This window comes from Aplysia californica, unplaced genomic scaffold (assembly GCF_000002075.1).
Source record: "Aplysia californica isolate F4 #8 unplaced genomic scaffold, AplCal3.0 scaffold00703, whole genome shotgun sequence".
In the NCBI taxonomy this organism is placed as follows: domain Eukaryota; kingdom Metazoa; phylum Mollusca; class Gastropoda; order Aplysiida; family Aplysiidae; genus Aplysia; species Aplysia californica.
The window spans coordinates 283,471-299,643 of NW_004797973.1; the positions used below are offsets into that span (position 1 = coordinate 283,471).

Below are 16,173 nucleotides of genomic sequence, written 5' to 3' on the forward strand. Positions count from 1 at the left end.
CAACAATCAGCTCCGGGAAAATAGCTTCTCACGACGGATTTCCTGCCTTTTTAAATTTCTCCTTCCAGTACTTCTACTACTACTATTATTATTATGCTAAAATGAAATCTTCTAGCAAACATCTTCTCGATTACAGGGTGACTGCCAACCCGGCTTCTCAATTTTCCAAGGGGACTCATCCATTTTCCAGGGGCATGTTGCATAACAATGACATCGTGTTCTATATATATTATAATTATATATTTAAACACACACACACATTTATAATATATATCAATAATATACATTGTGTGTCAACAACATGCCAGTGTGGTGTTGGGGTCTTGTGTGACTTTGGTATATCAGTCTGTTCTTACTTTTTCATATTTTCCCCTCATCATATTCGCTTTTATATAAAAATTATATCAAAATGAATCCTGTTTTGAGCCTGAGAAAGGTCCTAAAACCAGAATATCGACTGTCAGGTACCAGTCTGGGAGTCAAGATTGATCAAATAAACGTGAAAAACAACAAATACTGCTCAAACTCAAAGTAGAGTAATAACTTGAATGGCTCAAGTAGACCTAGTCAGTGTGAGAGGTGTAAGAACTCTGGGAGGGCAAGATGCAGTGACACTGTGAAAATCTGCTAATCTTGAACAAAAAGCTAAAATTATAAAAATAATCTACTATCACCCACCCAACGAAACGCAAACCCTTTAGTTAAAAATCACGCCTTACCGGCTCTTATAGGTATGAGTAGTATGACGGATCTCGATTCACAAGGCCAGCACCAACGTCACGCGCGCTCCGCAGAGAGCTCTTGTAAGTACAGTCAAACCTGCCCTGACGGCCACCTCTATAAGACGGCCACTTTCCATTCCCCCCCTTGCGTTTTTTCTATATAATTTAACTGAGTAAAAAGGGCACCTGTCCAACCATATTTTAACACACAACCCCTATCACACCAAGCAATAACACCTGTCTTAGACGGCCACCTAAGCGACTCCATTACGTTTTGTCATAAATTATGCATTGGCCCCTGGCGTTGTGGGCGAGCTGTCATAATTCAATCACCTGTCGTTGTTGTTAGGTAGTCCCTCCAACCGATCATGTTGCGTAGGCCCCTCCCACTGTTGACCAATAGCTACCAATTTTCAGCTGCTGGTGAGGTAAGTGTGTGATCCTTCATAACTCATAAGCCCCGCCCAGAACTTATACACAAATCGTAAGTGAGATGAGTGGTCACTGTCTGTAACAAAGCAACAATGGATGTCCACATGAATTTGTGACAGAAGCGTCGCGTGTGCTCCTAGAGGTGGCGACCCATGTGTTTGTTTTAACATGGCACTTGGTCTTCCTCGTCTAACACATTTCGCTTTATTGCCACCCTTGTGCAAAATCAGCAACAAAATACAAACCGACAACAACAATGTGGCTACTTTCGATTGGGACCTCAGATGAGAATGGTTTGTTTTCTTCATCTTGATCAGTCCTGCCTAAGACGGCCACCTGTCTTATACGGCCACTTTTCTCCTTGACAATGGGTGGTCGTCTTACACAGGTTTGACTGTAATCAAAATTCAAAACGCTTAAGTTTGCTTCCAAGTTCACTTTTTGTCCTCTGGTGTTGCCTACAACCACCCCCCCTCCCCCGAGTGTATCTTATGAAAAATATAAGAAAAAATCAATAACCCCCCAGCCCTATAATTCACAGCGCTCAGACTCGAACTTCGAGTGAAAGGTTGACTGAACGGTCACGAAGGCGAGCCCAACAAGACACTTGTTTAACTTTCTTTTCTTTTTTTCACAAGTGACAGCACAGGACAAACTAATATTGATTTATTTTCATGGTGACACAGTATTTGTAATGCACAATCTGCAGGTTACGAATGTTGCGTTATCAATATCAGACTATTACTATGACCAGCAAATTTCTGGGTGGTAACCAAAGCAGGTCTTGATTCTCCGGATCGAGCCTCATTATCACACACATAGCCTTCACTTCCGCTTGCCGCCATGGCTGCCTGTTCGCGCGAAACATACTGAACTCTCTGATCGGGAAGAAGCGAATTAATAATATCATAATCGTGACCGGCAAAAATGAACTGCAGGACATTATCGGAATTGGTTTTATGTATTTTCCCGGGTCTTTCCCAGGGCAATTTACAGATTACCTCAAATTCCTGGGGCATTCCCGGGTCTCGGCAATTTTTTTCAAATTCCCGGGGCCCAGTCACCCTGATTGCATCACGCTTAAAGTCTGGTATAGATATCTATCATTTTTACTGGACTGTCCTGCTCAGTTCAATTGGCCCAAATAGCTTCTCATGTCCTGTTACTGTTGAATCTGTTGATGGAATTGGCCCCGTTTCATTTCTGTAAATCCATTGTTTGAGTTTTGTGTGTTGTATTTTTTAGTCTGAACCAGTAAACACGGTTTTCTGTATTTTGTACGGTACCCCAAAATGACTCTATACACTATGCCACCAATGCGCCCCCTTTAAGCTTCACATGATAATGATTACAACAATACTGACCAAGAGACTTTTGCACCGTTCTGTTTTAAGAGAAACAAAACCTGGGCTGGCAAAACACCACCAGGCCCTAGACCAGACATGGCTAACACTAAGACAGCATTCTCACTCCATGGATCTGCAGCATGTGAGACTCCAAGCCCGGCTGTTCCGTGAACCTACGCCGACACATCTTGCAGCTGAACGGCCTACCACGTGTCCCAGACTGCATCAAACGCTGGCTCACACCCACAAGATCTTTATGCTCAACACTCCTCTCGGCAATCAAGTCATCATCACTGTCACTTTTTCTCTCTTCTTCAACTCTTGTTTTCTTCATTTTATTCTTTCCTCTCCATCTGCTGACCGGTGTGCTAGGCTCTACTTCAGCCTCTTCAACCCCAGCTCGTTCTTTCCCCATTTGTGCAGCATTTTCTTTACTTTCACTACTAAACTCCTGCGTGAGGTTGGACGAAGACTGTGTATCTCGACCTTGCTCTTTGTGAGTGAGAGAGTGTGCTCGGAGAGATGCGACTTGAGAGAAGTCCTTGTCGCAAGTCTCACACTTGTACAGCCTCAGGTGGCTGTTGGCGTGGATTTTGAGACCACGGGGCGTGCCGAACGTCTTGGAGCACTCCGGGCACGTGAAGCGGCCCTTCTTTTCCTTGAGCACCACCAACGTTCGCTGCACCACTTCTTTCCTGCTCTCTGCAGCGGAGGCGGAGTCATTCAAAACACCGTCAGCCCCCGCAGGGTGGTGGGCAGACACTTCACTCACTTCGGACGCTTGGTCTTGCGACGATTGATCTTGAACCTCGCTCACTTGGGACACCTGGTTCGGCGCTGATTCAGTTACAGTCTCACCCTCTGCACACACTTCTGCATCATTCTCAGCCGTGGCAGGGCCGGCCGTCACCGAGTCTATTGTCTTTTTCACTGCTGTCCTGATCCGCTGCACCTTTTCCTGCCTCAGCCCTAAAGAGGCAGACGTGCGACTCTGCTGCGGCGTGATCCCACTCCCTTTGATGACCCCAAGCACGCCGAGACAGGATCGCTGGTGCACTTTGGTCAGGTGCTTGTCCTCAAACACTTTGCCGCAGTGTCTGCAGGCGGTGGGCCGCGCAAATGTGTTCATGTGTCGGATCAGAGCTTCGTACACCATGAAAGGTTTGTCACATGGCTGGCAGATATAGCGCTCTTTCCCAGTCTCAATACTGACAGTTGTGATCACCGTCGGCTGGTAAGGTGTGGGGTCAGGCTGTTGACCATCCTCAGCATTCTCCTCTGCATCACCTTCCTCTCCTGCATCCTCCAAGCGAGCAGGCGTCACGCTATCGTTGTTTTCAGAAGTTTCGTTTTCCTCTTTCATCAAATGTTTGCACTGCTTTTTGAAATGGCTCATGAGCAGATAACGGCGGGAGAAACCTTTGCCACAAACCTGACAGACGTACGGCTTCTTGTGGTTCAGGCTGTGTTTCTTCAGGGCATGCTCACTGCTGAACTTTTTCGGGCACTCGGTACACTCAAACGGACGAACGTCTTTGTGCATGCGCACGTGGTACCTCATGAGGCTTTTCTGGAAGGAGTGCATGGTCTTGCCACAAATGTTGCACAGGATCATCTTCTGCTGCTCTAGGACAGTTATGTCCTGCATGTCATCCCCTTCCCCATCCTCGTGCTTCTTCTTGAAGTGTTTGCGCATGAGGTATCTCCTGATGAAGCCTTTGTTGCACACCGGACAGGTGTAAGGCCTCGTGTGGTTCTGCAGGTGCTTCTTCAGCATGTGTCTGGCATAAAAACTTTTACTGCACTGCGGACACTTGAACGGCCGCACGTTTAAGTGCATCAGAATGTGGGTTTTCATGAAACTCCGGAAGCGGAATTCTAACCCACAGATAAGACAGCTGAACCCGACTGAGTTTTCCAGCGGTCTGTAATGGTCTTCAACATTTTCTGACAACCCTGCAGAATTCTCCAGCAACGAAGGAGGCTCGGCTGTTTCCGAAGAAGGAATCGTCGGAGTCAGGTCTCCCTCGGTTTTCAGCCCACCTGCCTTGACACGATCGTCAAATGCGTGCACTCGTAGATGCCTGATCACATTGGTCTTGCTTTTGAGAATTTTCCCACACAAATTACACTGGCATCGGAGGTCTTCCAGCACTGTGAAGCGACTGTCGTGATCCATGACGGGGCAGCCTTTCTGCAAGTGTTTCTCCAGATACAGAGGTTTGGAGAAAGCGGCGGTGCACGTGGGGCACTTCACAGGCTTGGTGTGCGTCTTGTAGTGGTGCACCAGGTCAGCCTTGTCGCGGAACGACTTGGAGCAGCGCTCGCAGACAAACGGACGCTTGTTTGTGTGCCGAATCAAATGCCTGGACAACGTTGGCCGAGTGAAAATCATCTTCTTGCAGTGACCACATTTGTAAATAACCGACTTTTTCTTCATGTGCAACTCCTCCGGCCCCTGCTGATCCTTTCCGCTGGGAGCAACCACAAAGTCGGACCCTTCTCCAACCACATCTCCAGCCACAGAGCCAACCGTTCCTTTCTCTGCGGCTTCAAGCATTGTTCCCTCCTCGGTAACATTTTCAGCTTTTTCATCTACTTGTCCATCATTTTCTTTACCCTCTGACTCCTGCTTCACACCATCAACCGCCTCCTTCCCACCGGCGACAGCTTCTGTTCCACTCTGCTCCACCTCCCTCTTCTCGTCTTCTCCGAGCAGCATGGACAAACTAAACTCCTGCACCATCTGGCCGTGCTCGTTGCGCGAACTCTTGACCTTCACCTCGTGGAACGTGTTGCCGAACTGGATGAAGCGCTTCTTGCCGTGGTGCTTCATGTGCATGACCAGCTGCACTTTCCGCAGATACAGCCGGTGGCAGATGGGGCAGCGGTGCTGGCGTTTGTGGATGAGGCTGTGCTTGCGCAGGGAGCTCACGTCATTGAACTGCTTGAAGCACACCAGGCAGCGGTGAGGCTTCTCCCCTGTGTGAACCACCTGGTGCCGCTCCAGCGCATTTTGGTTCGAGAACTCGTTGTGGCACACAGGGCACACCGGCCTCTTCTTCTTCTTCCCTAAAATAGACTTCTCCTCCAGCCCCGACAGTTCGTCTCCTCCCTCCAGGGGACTCGCAAAATTCTCTTGCCCATCTGAGACAAAAATCTGGGGAATGTCTCCTTCAGCTTGAAGCTGCCCAGATAACGCTGGAGGCGCCTCTATCATGACGCTGTACTCTCCCTTGATTCTTCCATCACAAAACAGGGTCTGCTGCACAATGGAATCCAAATCGGCAATATTCGGCTCCACCGAGGTCGGCTTGATGCTGATTATGTCCGTAGGGGCAGTAATCTGATCCTCGACATGCCCCGTGATGATGGAAGGGTCAAGGACTTCCATCTGAACATGAGCTGTCGGCTCCCGTGGTAGCAGAGACAGGGGCGACTGCTTCAGCAGCGAAATTTTGTTTCTGGAGACGCCGCCAATGCCATCAGTCACGAACGGCTGAGACAATGCCGAGCTGTCTTTTTTGCCCTGGGGTCTGTCCAGAACTTGAGGCTTGGGGGGGAGGCTGAGGATGCCGGCTTGCTCCAAGGCTTTCAACGGAGCCAGTTGGGAGTAGTCCAGGGTGGGGTCCTGAAGCTCAAACATCTGGGAGAGAAAAAACAAAAATGTAGTAATAGCCCTTTTGTCGCACACCCAGGAACAGATGCAAGCAAAGACTTCAGTATTAAACAGCATTTCAGAGTCTGTTGGATTGAGGATCCACCCAGGAAAGTCAAAGGTCCTAAGGACAGAAGCACAACGAAAGGAGCAGGTCACAATAGAAGGAAATGCACTAGAAGATGTTGAATCCTTCTGTTAATCTTGTAAGTACAATTGACAGAGAGGAAGGTACAGGTGCTGAAATAGAGCCCTGAATTGGATAAACACAGGCAGCTTTCATATCTTTGAATAGGATTTGGAAAACCAAAACCAGGGATATCTCACTCCGAACAAAACTGAGGATTTTCAATTCAAATGTGAAGTCAGTCCAGTTGTATGGATGTGACACATGGAACGTTTCAGACTTGCATAAAGAGGATCCAGGTTTTCTTGAACATATGTCTAAGAAAGTTACTGAGGATCAGATGGACAGACAGGGTCACCAAAGAGGAAGTGTTAAGGAAAGCAAGAGAGGTCTCAGTCAGAAATGATTTGGGAAGAAGGCGGTGGCGATAGATTGGACGTACTCTCAGGAAGTCAGGCGGGTGCATAACAAAGAAAGTGTTGGATTGTTATCCAGAGGGTAAAAGATCAATGGGAAGACCGCATGGAACCTGGAGAAGAATCACAGAAATTGATGTACAGAAAAGTGGGAAAACATGGAATATCATCAACAGGCTAGCCCAGGACAGAGAAAGGTGGAAAGTGTTTGTTCGTGGCCTATACCCTGGTGCAGGGTGAGAAAGTGTTTGTCCGTGGCCTATACCCTGGTACAGGGTGAGAAAGTGTTTGTTCGTGGCCTATACCCTGGTACAGGGTGAGAAAGTGTTTGTTCGTGGCCTATACCCTGGTACAGGGTGAGAAAGTGTTTGTTCGTGGCCTATACCCTGGTACAGGGTGAGGAAGTGTTTGTTCGTGGCCTATACCCTGGTACAGGGGGAGAAAGGCAATGACGGGTGATGATTTGTATAACGCACATCCCTGCACGATAGTAAGCTCTCTCTCTCTCTCTCTCTCTCTCTCTCTCTCTCTCTCTCTCTCTCTCTCTATATATATATATATATATATATATATATATATATATATATATGCGCTTTACACTAGATCTATATTATTACCCCAGCAGATCATATAATTAGAACATTCCGAAACATTCACAGCTTCCCGGGAAGCATACCAAAACATAAATATATATGTAAGCAATCAGTTTCTAATCTAAGAACTATTGTGGGTCATGCACGTGCAATTTACCATGTCAGGCGTTTTTTCCCCCCCCTTCATCAATTGCTTTTTTTTTTGTCTTGCCATTTACTTTAAATAGAATTTAGTGTATGGTTGGAACACTGTTACAGCCGAGCATGTCTGTCCAAAATCTTGCTATACTCTAAAAGAACTTTTCCACTATACATTTTAAGAGACCGGAAACAAGGATTTATTATAAGCCTGTTATAGCCAAAATCTGTTATAACATGAGAGTTATTGGGACCCACTGTAAGTGTATAAGCAGCAAAGAGCTAAAACGACTGTCCTGTCGGCAGTCAAGCAATAGCGTAAACTCTTTTCTCTCTGGATCACACCTCAGTGACAACTAGCACACACCACGTCCGGTCCAGGTCTAACCTCAATGACAACTAGCACACACCCCGGTCTGGGTCACACCTCAATGACAACTAGCACACACCCCTGTCCGGGTCTAACCTAAATGACAACTGGCACACACACCGGTCCGGGTCACACCTCAATGACAACTAGCACACACCCCGGTCCGGTCCAGGTCACACCTCAATGACAACTACCACACATCTCGGCCCGGATCACACCTCAATGACAACTACCACACATCTCGGCCCGGATCACACCTCAATGACAACTGTCACACATCTCGGTCCGAATCACACCTCAATGACAACTACCACACATCTCGGCCCGGATCACACTTCAATGACAACTACCACACATCTCGGCCCGAATCACACCTCAATGACAACTACCAAACATCTCGGTCCGAATCACACCTCAATGACAACTACCACACATCTCGGCCCGAATCACACCTCAATGACAACTACCACACATCTCGGTCCGAATCACACCTCAATGACAACTACCACACATCTCGGTCCGAATCACACCTCAATGACAACTATCACACATCTCGGCCCGAATCACACCTCAATGACAACTGTCACACATCCTGGTTCACAACTTTTGGCTCACCTGATGTTCGTTGATCTGTAAGATGTCTCGTGTGACGGTGATGCCATTGTCCGTGTGTTCTGCCAGACTGACACCACAGACAACCTGGCTACAGGGATTCTGAGCCTTCTGCTTTTCAATATGCTCTCCCAGATGCTCCTGGAAAAAAACCCCGGAATAATAAATTAAGACATAAAGCTGATATCACAACGTATACTAAATTTAACCAATTGTGCTTTACACACCTGACCTCACTTGCAGTGTTATTGAATGGCAGGAAAACTATTGCACAAGACAGTAAAAAACATTTTTTTTTCATTACCCGGTGCGCATTTCCATCAGCCATTGTTGTGCCATCAAGTGAGCAAAATATTCTAAAAATAATAATGGATTTTACTTCTTTTGTAATTTTTTTCTAAATGTGATCTCCCAAGGTGTCTTGTACATTAAATACCGGAAAAGCAAACGGTAGTCTTTTCTGTGAATTCAAACAATACAATGTTCTCGGAACAAAATCATATCATAACTTTGCATTATAGTATTATAATGCCAATGTCCAAGTCGCTATGTTTTTCCTGTTTGATCATATAAAGCATTAAACCCCCCCCCCCCCCCAAAAAAAAATTTCCAAGTTTATCAAAAGAATTAAGAGACCTTTCTCTACTTTTCCCTTTTTTATCCTGACAATGTTACAGAAAAAAATCCTATCATTTAAGTTTTATCAGATAAATAGACTAGTACTGGAAACTGGCCTTGACAGGCGGTAATTAGTTTTGATTTTCAGCAACTTGACTGACAATGGAAATATTTTAATCAACTCTTTAACTCCGTCAGGCTGCTCCTAACGGCTGCGGTCAGAAAGAAAAAGCATCAGTTCCCTGTTGTAGTTTCGGCACAGTTATGAGCATGACATTGTTGGATCAGCCCATTTACAATTCTACTGTGCATAAGAATGAGAAATGACCCCCCTTTGGAAATAGCCTAAAGATACTTCAGTCAGTGGCACCGTCCCGTGGGGGTTTGGCAATTGCAGTTGCTGAAATCAGGTCTCTTTTATCAGGATTTCATTCATTAGATGAAGACCTATCAAAACAGGTTCACTTGTTTTGATCTTAAAATGACAAATTTAGAAACGTTTTTGTCATTTTTAGATTTAGTACCAAAAAACAGCCCTGGCATAGTGGGTTTACCCCCCCCCCCCCCCTCCGGAAATAAAGAGTCAATTATGCTAAAATGATGCAAACCCTCAGCAATATTTTTATCCTGACAGACAAAATAAGAAAAATCACATCATGTATAATATCCCTGTGCTGTGATAAAGTAAGGAAATCAATGAACCATCTTACCAGCAGCATGGAGCGCAAGAAAAATTCCGTTCCGCATGAGGCACACTTGTACGGATTGACAAGGTGGATGACGATGTCGTTGGGACCCACATCGGGCTGTGCCATCCTGACAGAGATCTCAACTGGCAAAACTCTCAGCCCTCACAGTTCCGCCATAATAAAAGGTAACCTCTTTGGATTTTAATCTGTTTACAATAAATAATAATTAATTGGGTAAAATCTTGTATGAAGAAAGATATTCATATTGGCACTTGAGGGATCCACAAAATCTTTATTCTGTCTCAGTGTTGGAAAATACAGGGAATAAAGAGAACAAAGTGATGTTATGACTCCAACATAAAGTCATAAAGTGCCACCATGCGATGGAATCAGGCATTTGTCAAGTATTGGGCCTTTCGAGTTATTCGTATCATTTGAAAGCCGATTCATTTGCCTTGCTTCCAATGAAAAAAATTAATGTATATCCAACTATCTTGAATAGAAGTCAAGGTCACTGCGATTGAAGGAGGAGAGGTCGCCTGGTTTCAGTTTTGAAATTAGAGAGAAAATGGCTGCGAAAGTTTGGTAACTCCAATAGCTAATAATAGTATTTGAATTTGAAAATTCACAAATCCATAGCAAACATAGATATTAAAAACTTTATCATCAACCCATTAAATAAGATATATAAAGTGGTCAGGCTCAGGTGTGCGTCAACTGGGCACTCTTTGAGAGAAGTCCCGGCTGAACTCCATAGAAATTTATAGACACAAAACGGAAACAAAAAGAGGAAGTCAAGTAAATAGGGCAACTGGTAAATATATAGAAAAGGTACAAACCCATTTTAAACTATTTTTCGGCACTATTTCAATGTTTTTTAGTGTGCTGAGAACAACATTGGCCTTAAAAAAATGTCACAAACCATTATTTTTGTGAATATAATGTGAAGCGTGCTGATAAAATTAGTTGCTTCTCGGATTCAAGCCTTATGGGAAAAAAAATCACGCGTTACAAGAGAAGTTTGTACACTTCATTAGTATGATTCATGAAATAATAAAAGGCATATAAGAAATTAAAGAAATATGGCATTTAATAAAAATTCAGCAAATTTGACCCTGGGTCAATTTCCGTCGAAATCTCTATTTGTGGATAGCGAGAAGTAACTCGCTCATTCTGTCCGGGTCCGCACGCCTCACATAGGCCTACATAGCAGGGGGTAAATCCCTCTTCGCTTGCGCCGGGGGGGGGGGGGGGGGGGGGGGGGGGGGGGCCCCCCCCTTTTTTGGCAACTTCCGTTTTTGTTTCCGATTGTGTACATAAAATGAGAATAATGAAAATTTCTATGGAGTTATGCCGGGACCACTTCCCAACTGTAGAAGTCTAAGAGATAACTCCTTGATTAAGTCTGTGGGTAGCCTAATAAACATTACATTTTGCTGTGGCATGGTTGTGGTACTGGTAAGGTAACAAAATGAAAATGTCACTAGAATCTAGATCTAGATCTAAATTCAGAATTAGAGAGATGACAGCTTGACAAAAGGAAGCAAACAAACACAATAAAGAAGAGATGTAACCCTCAGGCCTGACCCTGTTACTGTCCCTACCCCCCCAACCAACCCCTCAGGCCCAGGCTACCCCTCAGGGTGATTGTTAAGATTCCCGCGTTTAATTCCAATTTGCGTTTGTTAGTAGGGTTGGGGTCAGGGTTCTACTACTGTCTCATAGTGGTCCCTCGTTACGGAAGTCCTCCCAACAACACAATTAGACTAGGCTATAAAACAATATTAAAAACAATCCACACCTGACTGGGGGGAGGGTAGAGGTAGAATCTAGGAACTGTGTGTAAGTGTGTGTGTAGGAGAAAACAGACTAGAATCTATATCTAGATCTAGAGCCTATGTACGGCATACCGTCACCTTAGTGTTTTGTGATGACTATTTCCGGAAGTGAACTTTTGTATTACCATAACTTCGGCTCTTTCAAAAACATTGACCCAAAATTTAGTTTTGTTGAGAGGCCAGCCTTTCCTGTAGGTGTGAGGTGAAGATTTTAGTCAGATAGTGTATAAAGAAGACCCCTAACCGAGACTTGACACATGTCCTGACATGTACCCCATATCGTCACGTGTCGGGTTTTCTGTCATGGTATGTACCCCATACCGTCACCCACTACACCCCATACCATCACACCCAAATTGAAGCACAACTAGGCGTTTGAAAAAAGGAAAGAAGGAAAGACGTACTCCTTTTGTACAGTGGGCCTAAGAGTACTAAGACAACTAATGTTTATTGACATACTAAAAAGAATAACCACCAAAACAGACACACATACATCTTACTCACACATAGATCTAGGTACATGAATGTTTCATTTTACTCTTCCAGACATATCACAAACTCATATGAACATCTCCCTCACACACAGGTACATGAAGGCTTCATTTTACTCTTCCTCACATATCACAACAAACTCACTTGAACATCTTTTACTCACACACAAGCTCTTGAATGCTTCATTTTACTCTTACACACATATCACAAACTCATATGAACATCTTCCTCACACAAAGGTACATGAATGCTTCATTTTACTCTTCCCCACATATATCACAACAAACTCACTTGAACCAGATTCGTTTAAAATCGCTCTTGTAAAACCGTTGCTAAAGAAGCAAAACTTAGATCAGAATGTCTTAAAGAACTATAGACCTGTTTCAAATCTACCTTTTTTTGTCTAAAATCCTTGAAAAGGTTGTCCCCGAGCAGCTTCGTCATCACTTACAAGAAAACAATCTGTTAGAGCCATTCCAGTCTGCCTATCGAGCTAACCACAGCACAGAAACAGCACTTCTTAAAGTCATGAATGACATGCTTACTGATTGTGATTCAGGAAAAGTTGTTTTGCTGAGCCTTTTAGATCTATCAGCAGCTTTTGATACATATTGACCATCACATTTTATTGAAGCGATTAGAAGTGTCTTTTGGAATATCCGGGACTGCCCTTAGCTGGTTTTCTTCTTACCTGTCAAATCGTTACCAATCTGTTTTTATTAAAGGGCTTAAGTCATCAGATCATGCTCTTAAGTATGGGGTCCCCCAGGGCTCAGTCCTCGGTCCAATTTTGTTCACCATTTATACTCCACCACTTGTCAAGGAAATAGTTAAAATATGACTTAAAATACCATTTCTATGCTGATGATACCCAAATTTATGGTTCAACATTGTTTACCAACTTAGATGAACTTATCCATCGTGCTGAAAATTGTATTGCCTTAGTGAAAAACCGGATGAACAAAAATAAATTGATGTTAAATGATGATAAAACAGAAGTCATTCTGGCAGGCAATGCAAAGTCTGTTAAAGAGGTTGACCATGATCACATTAAAATTGGTGATGCAAAAATTTTATTTTCAAGAAAAGTTAAGAATCTTGGCATCTATTTTGATTCTTATTTGTCAATGTCGGCTGAGGTAAATCATCTGATCAGCTGCATGTATTTAGAAATAAGAAAAATTAATAAAATACGTCATCTGATCAATACCAAGTATACTGCTTTACTAGTAACTAGCTTAATTTTATCTTAACTCGATTTATTGTAACTCCTTGTTATCAGGAATATCACTGGAGAAAGTTAAAAAACTTCAAACTGTCCAAAACAATGCAGCACGTTTAGTTTTACGGAAAAGAAAGCGAGACTCTGCTAAACCTCTTTTACGAACTTGGCATTGGCTTCCTGTTGAGAAAAGGATTGTGTACAAGTTGGCCACCATATGTCACAAATGTTTGAATGATAATGCACCATCATATTTATCAAATCTGTTAAGACTGTACATTCCAACTCGCAGTTTAAGGTCATCAGCTGACAAAAAGAAATTTATTTTACCATCTATGAAACTTAAAACAATGGGTGAAAGGGCATTTGAATACCAAGGCCCCAAGATCTGGAATGCTTTACCAAGTACGTTGAGAGAAATCAAATCTTTTGATTCATTCAAAGGTCAGCTGAAGTCGTTTCTGTTTTTAAATTAATAAGATGAATATTTGGAATAATTTTCTTTAGTCAGAACACAACGTTTCATGTTACTGTTGTATGTTGTACTGTATTGTAAAGCACTCAGAGCCTGTGTACTTTATTAGGGGTTGAGCGCTATATATAAATGTCATTTATTATTATTATTATTATTATTAACATCTTTTACTCACACACAAGTACTTGAATGCTTCATTTTACTCTTCCACATGTATCACAACAAACTCACATCATGAACATCTTACTCGCACACATACATGAATTTCCTTGTTGTTTCTTCTTCTTCTTCCCTGTTCTCTGCTTCTCCAACTTCGTTACTTTTTCTCCTCTTTTCTCTTCTTCCTTCTCCACCCTTTTCTCTCCCTTTCTCTCTTCCTCTTTTCCACTTCTTCCTTTTTCTTTTCTTCTTCCAATTTCTTCGCCTCCTCCCATGCTTTGTACTTTGCCCGTAAGACATGTATGTAGGGGCCTTAGCCCGCTTCTCTGTGTTGAAACCTTAGATAGTTCCAGCTTGCTGGTATGGGCAGGTTGATGAACGAGGGGGCAGGAATGAGTTGATTTTACAAATCAAGGTACTTTCTGTATGCCCCCTCGTTCTCCTTAGGTTCGATTTTGTGCCAATGGCAACGGCGGACCCAATGCATGTCTGATGCCATCCATCCAGTGGCAATGGCGTGATCAATTAGACTGTCAAGGACAAAGCAAAAGTGTTGTCCTGAGGCAGTTTTTGGGGGGCTTGGGGTGTCACCAGAGTTTCATCTTCCAATGGTCTCAATGCCTGCTCGGGTAGACAATAGACATAGTCCTGGTTATCCACAGGATCCCGAGCTGGGGTCGAAACCAAAGGTAGCTGAAACTCTGCTGCAGGATCCAGGAAGTCCTCGGAGGTACATTCGATCCCCGAGAATTCCAGACCTGTGGTCGAAAAGTCTAGGGCATCAACTGACCACTCACAACTAGAGACAAGGGCAGTTGGGGGAGGGCCAGCAAGTTTTTCTTCTGAAACAGAAGCAGTAGGAGCAGGAACAATATCACAACATGTGGAAACAGTGGCTGGAAGAACATCATCACAACATGTGTATACATTGGACAGAGGAACATCATCATCATCATTACATACAACGGGATAGAGTTTCCTTCATATAAATTTGTTTCAAACATTAAAAAAGAACAATCTAAAGTCGCTCATTTTCTAATGAATCCGTGTCTAAATAGATCTATCTAGATCTAGATCTAGATCTATATCAAATCATAGAAACTAAAAAATCTAAAGTACTAAGATGCCATCCATAGTCCGTCAAGAAATAGGGTGACCTTATTTAGGCCTAAATAAGCAAAAAAAACTTCCCTTACCTTATTTAGGCCACCTGTGGCCTAAATAAGCTAAACTCCCCCTCCCTTACCTTATTTAGGCCATATGTGGCCTAAATAAGCACTCCCCAAGAAATAACTTTTTCAAGTCACGCACCATGTAAAAAATACGGTGACGGTATGGGGTACATCCATAAAAAAATTGTACCCCATATGGTCACCCCCCCTACGGGCGCCAATTGTTACAACAAAGAGCAGCGAATGGTTTGCGGCGGTAACTAGACACCTTATAAACTGAATAAAAATGCGAAACGAATCCTGCGGGTACGATTGTAGAACCAATAGCTTATTTCCAAAAATGTATTGCGCATCTGCAAGCCGTAATGGCTGAACGCGGTTCTTACATTTGGAGATGAAATGGATCATTTCTGCTCACACAGGTGTCTGATTCTGCTCAAAATTGTTGAACTTGAAAACAAAACAATGTTGAACGGAATTGTTTAGCAGACAGCATTCCAGATTATCGCATAATTGTCTGGTTGTCCAATTTTAGGCCAAATGCGTGCCAACTGACAGTATGACGTACGTGACGGTATGCCGTACATAGGCTATAGATCTAAGTTCACTAAGAAGAAGGCAAGACAGAAGACACTCAAGTCAAGTCAATAAATGGAAAGTCTGGAGTCAGTCTAGACTTATTGATTACTCTAGAGTAAAACAGTTCTGAAGAAATGCAACATATAGATCTAGATCTAGAATCTAGATCTCTAGATCTAGGCCCATTTTAAGACCAAGTCTAAACTAAGAGTAAAGATGCAGCATGCATCTCACAATTTTTGGACAATAAAATTCTGCGTATTTACCTTTTCGGAGGGAAACGTTCTGCCCAAGTTTTGGTACAAGAAAATTTACATCCCATAATTCTACCATAAAAAAGCCAACCTGGAACATTTCTCAAAACAAAGAAACTACTATTAGAAAAAAAATTAACTTGTTCTCAAATGTTGACCAAATTGTTATAAAAATAATTTTCAAACAAGTAAATGCAGTTTTTTACGTTTTATAGGGAAATAAAATAATTAAATTAATAAAATGAAGTATTGTTGTGTCGT

The 16,173-nt window shown here is 43.2% G+C and overlaps 1 protein-coding gene across 1 annotated transcript; it reads right to left on the bottom strand.

Moving 5' to 3' along the window:
* Positions 1-1,788: 1,788 nt before the first annotated feature.
* Positions 1,789-15,978, bottom strand: LOC101856466 (zinc finger protein Xfin). Its single transcript, XM_005108604.3, has 4 exons — positions 15,925-15,978; positions 9,743-9,927; positions 8,418-8,555; positions 1,789-6,146 (listed from the first exon to the last, which is right to left on the bottom strand). The coding sequence occupies exons 2-4, from the start codon at positions 9,845-9,847 to the stop codon at positions 2,607-2,609; spliced, it is 3,783 nt and encodes a 1,260-aa protein (XP_005108661.1). The 5' UTR covers positions 9,848-9,927; positions 15,925-15,978; the 3' UTR covers positions 1,789-2,606.
* Positions 15,979-16,173: the final 195 nt, after the last annotated feature.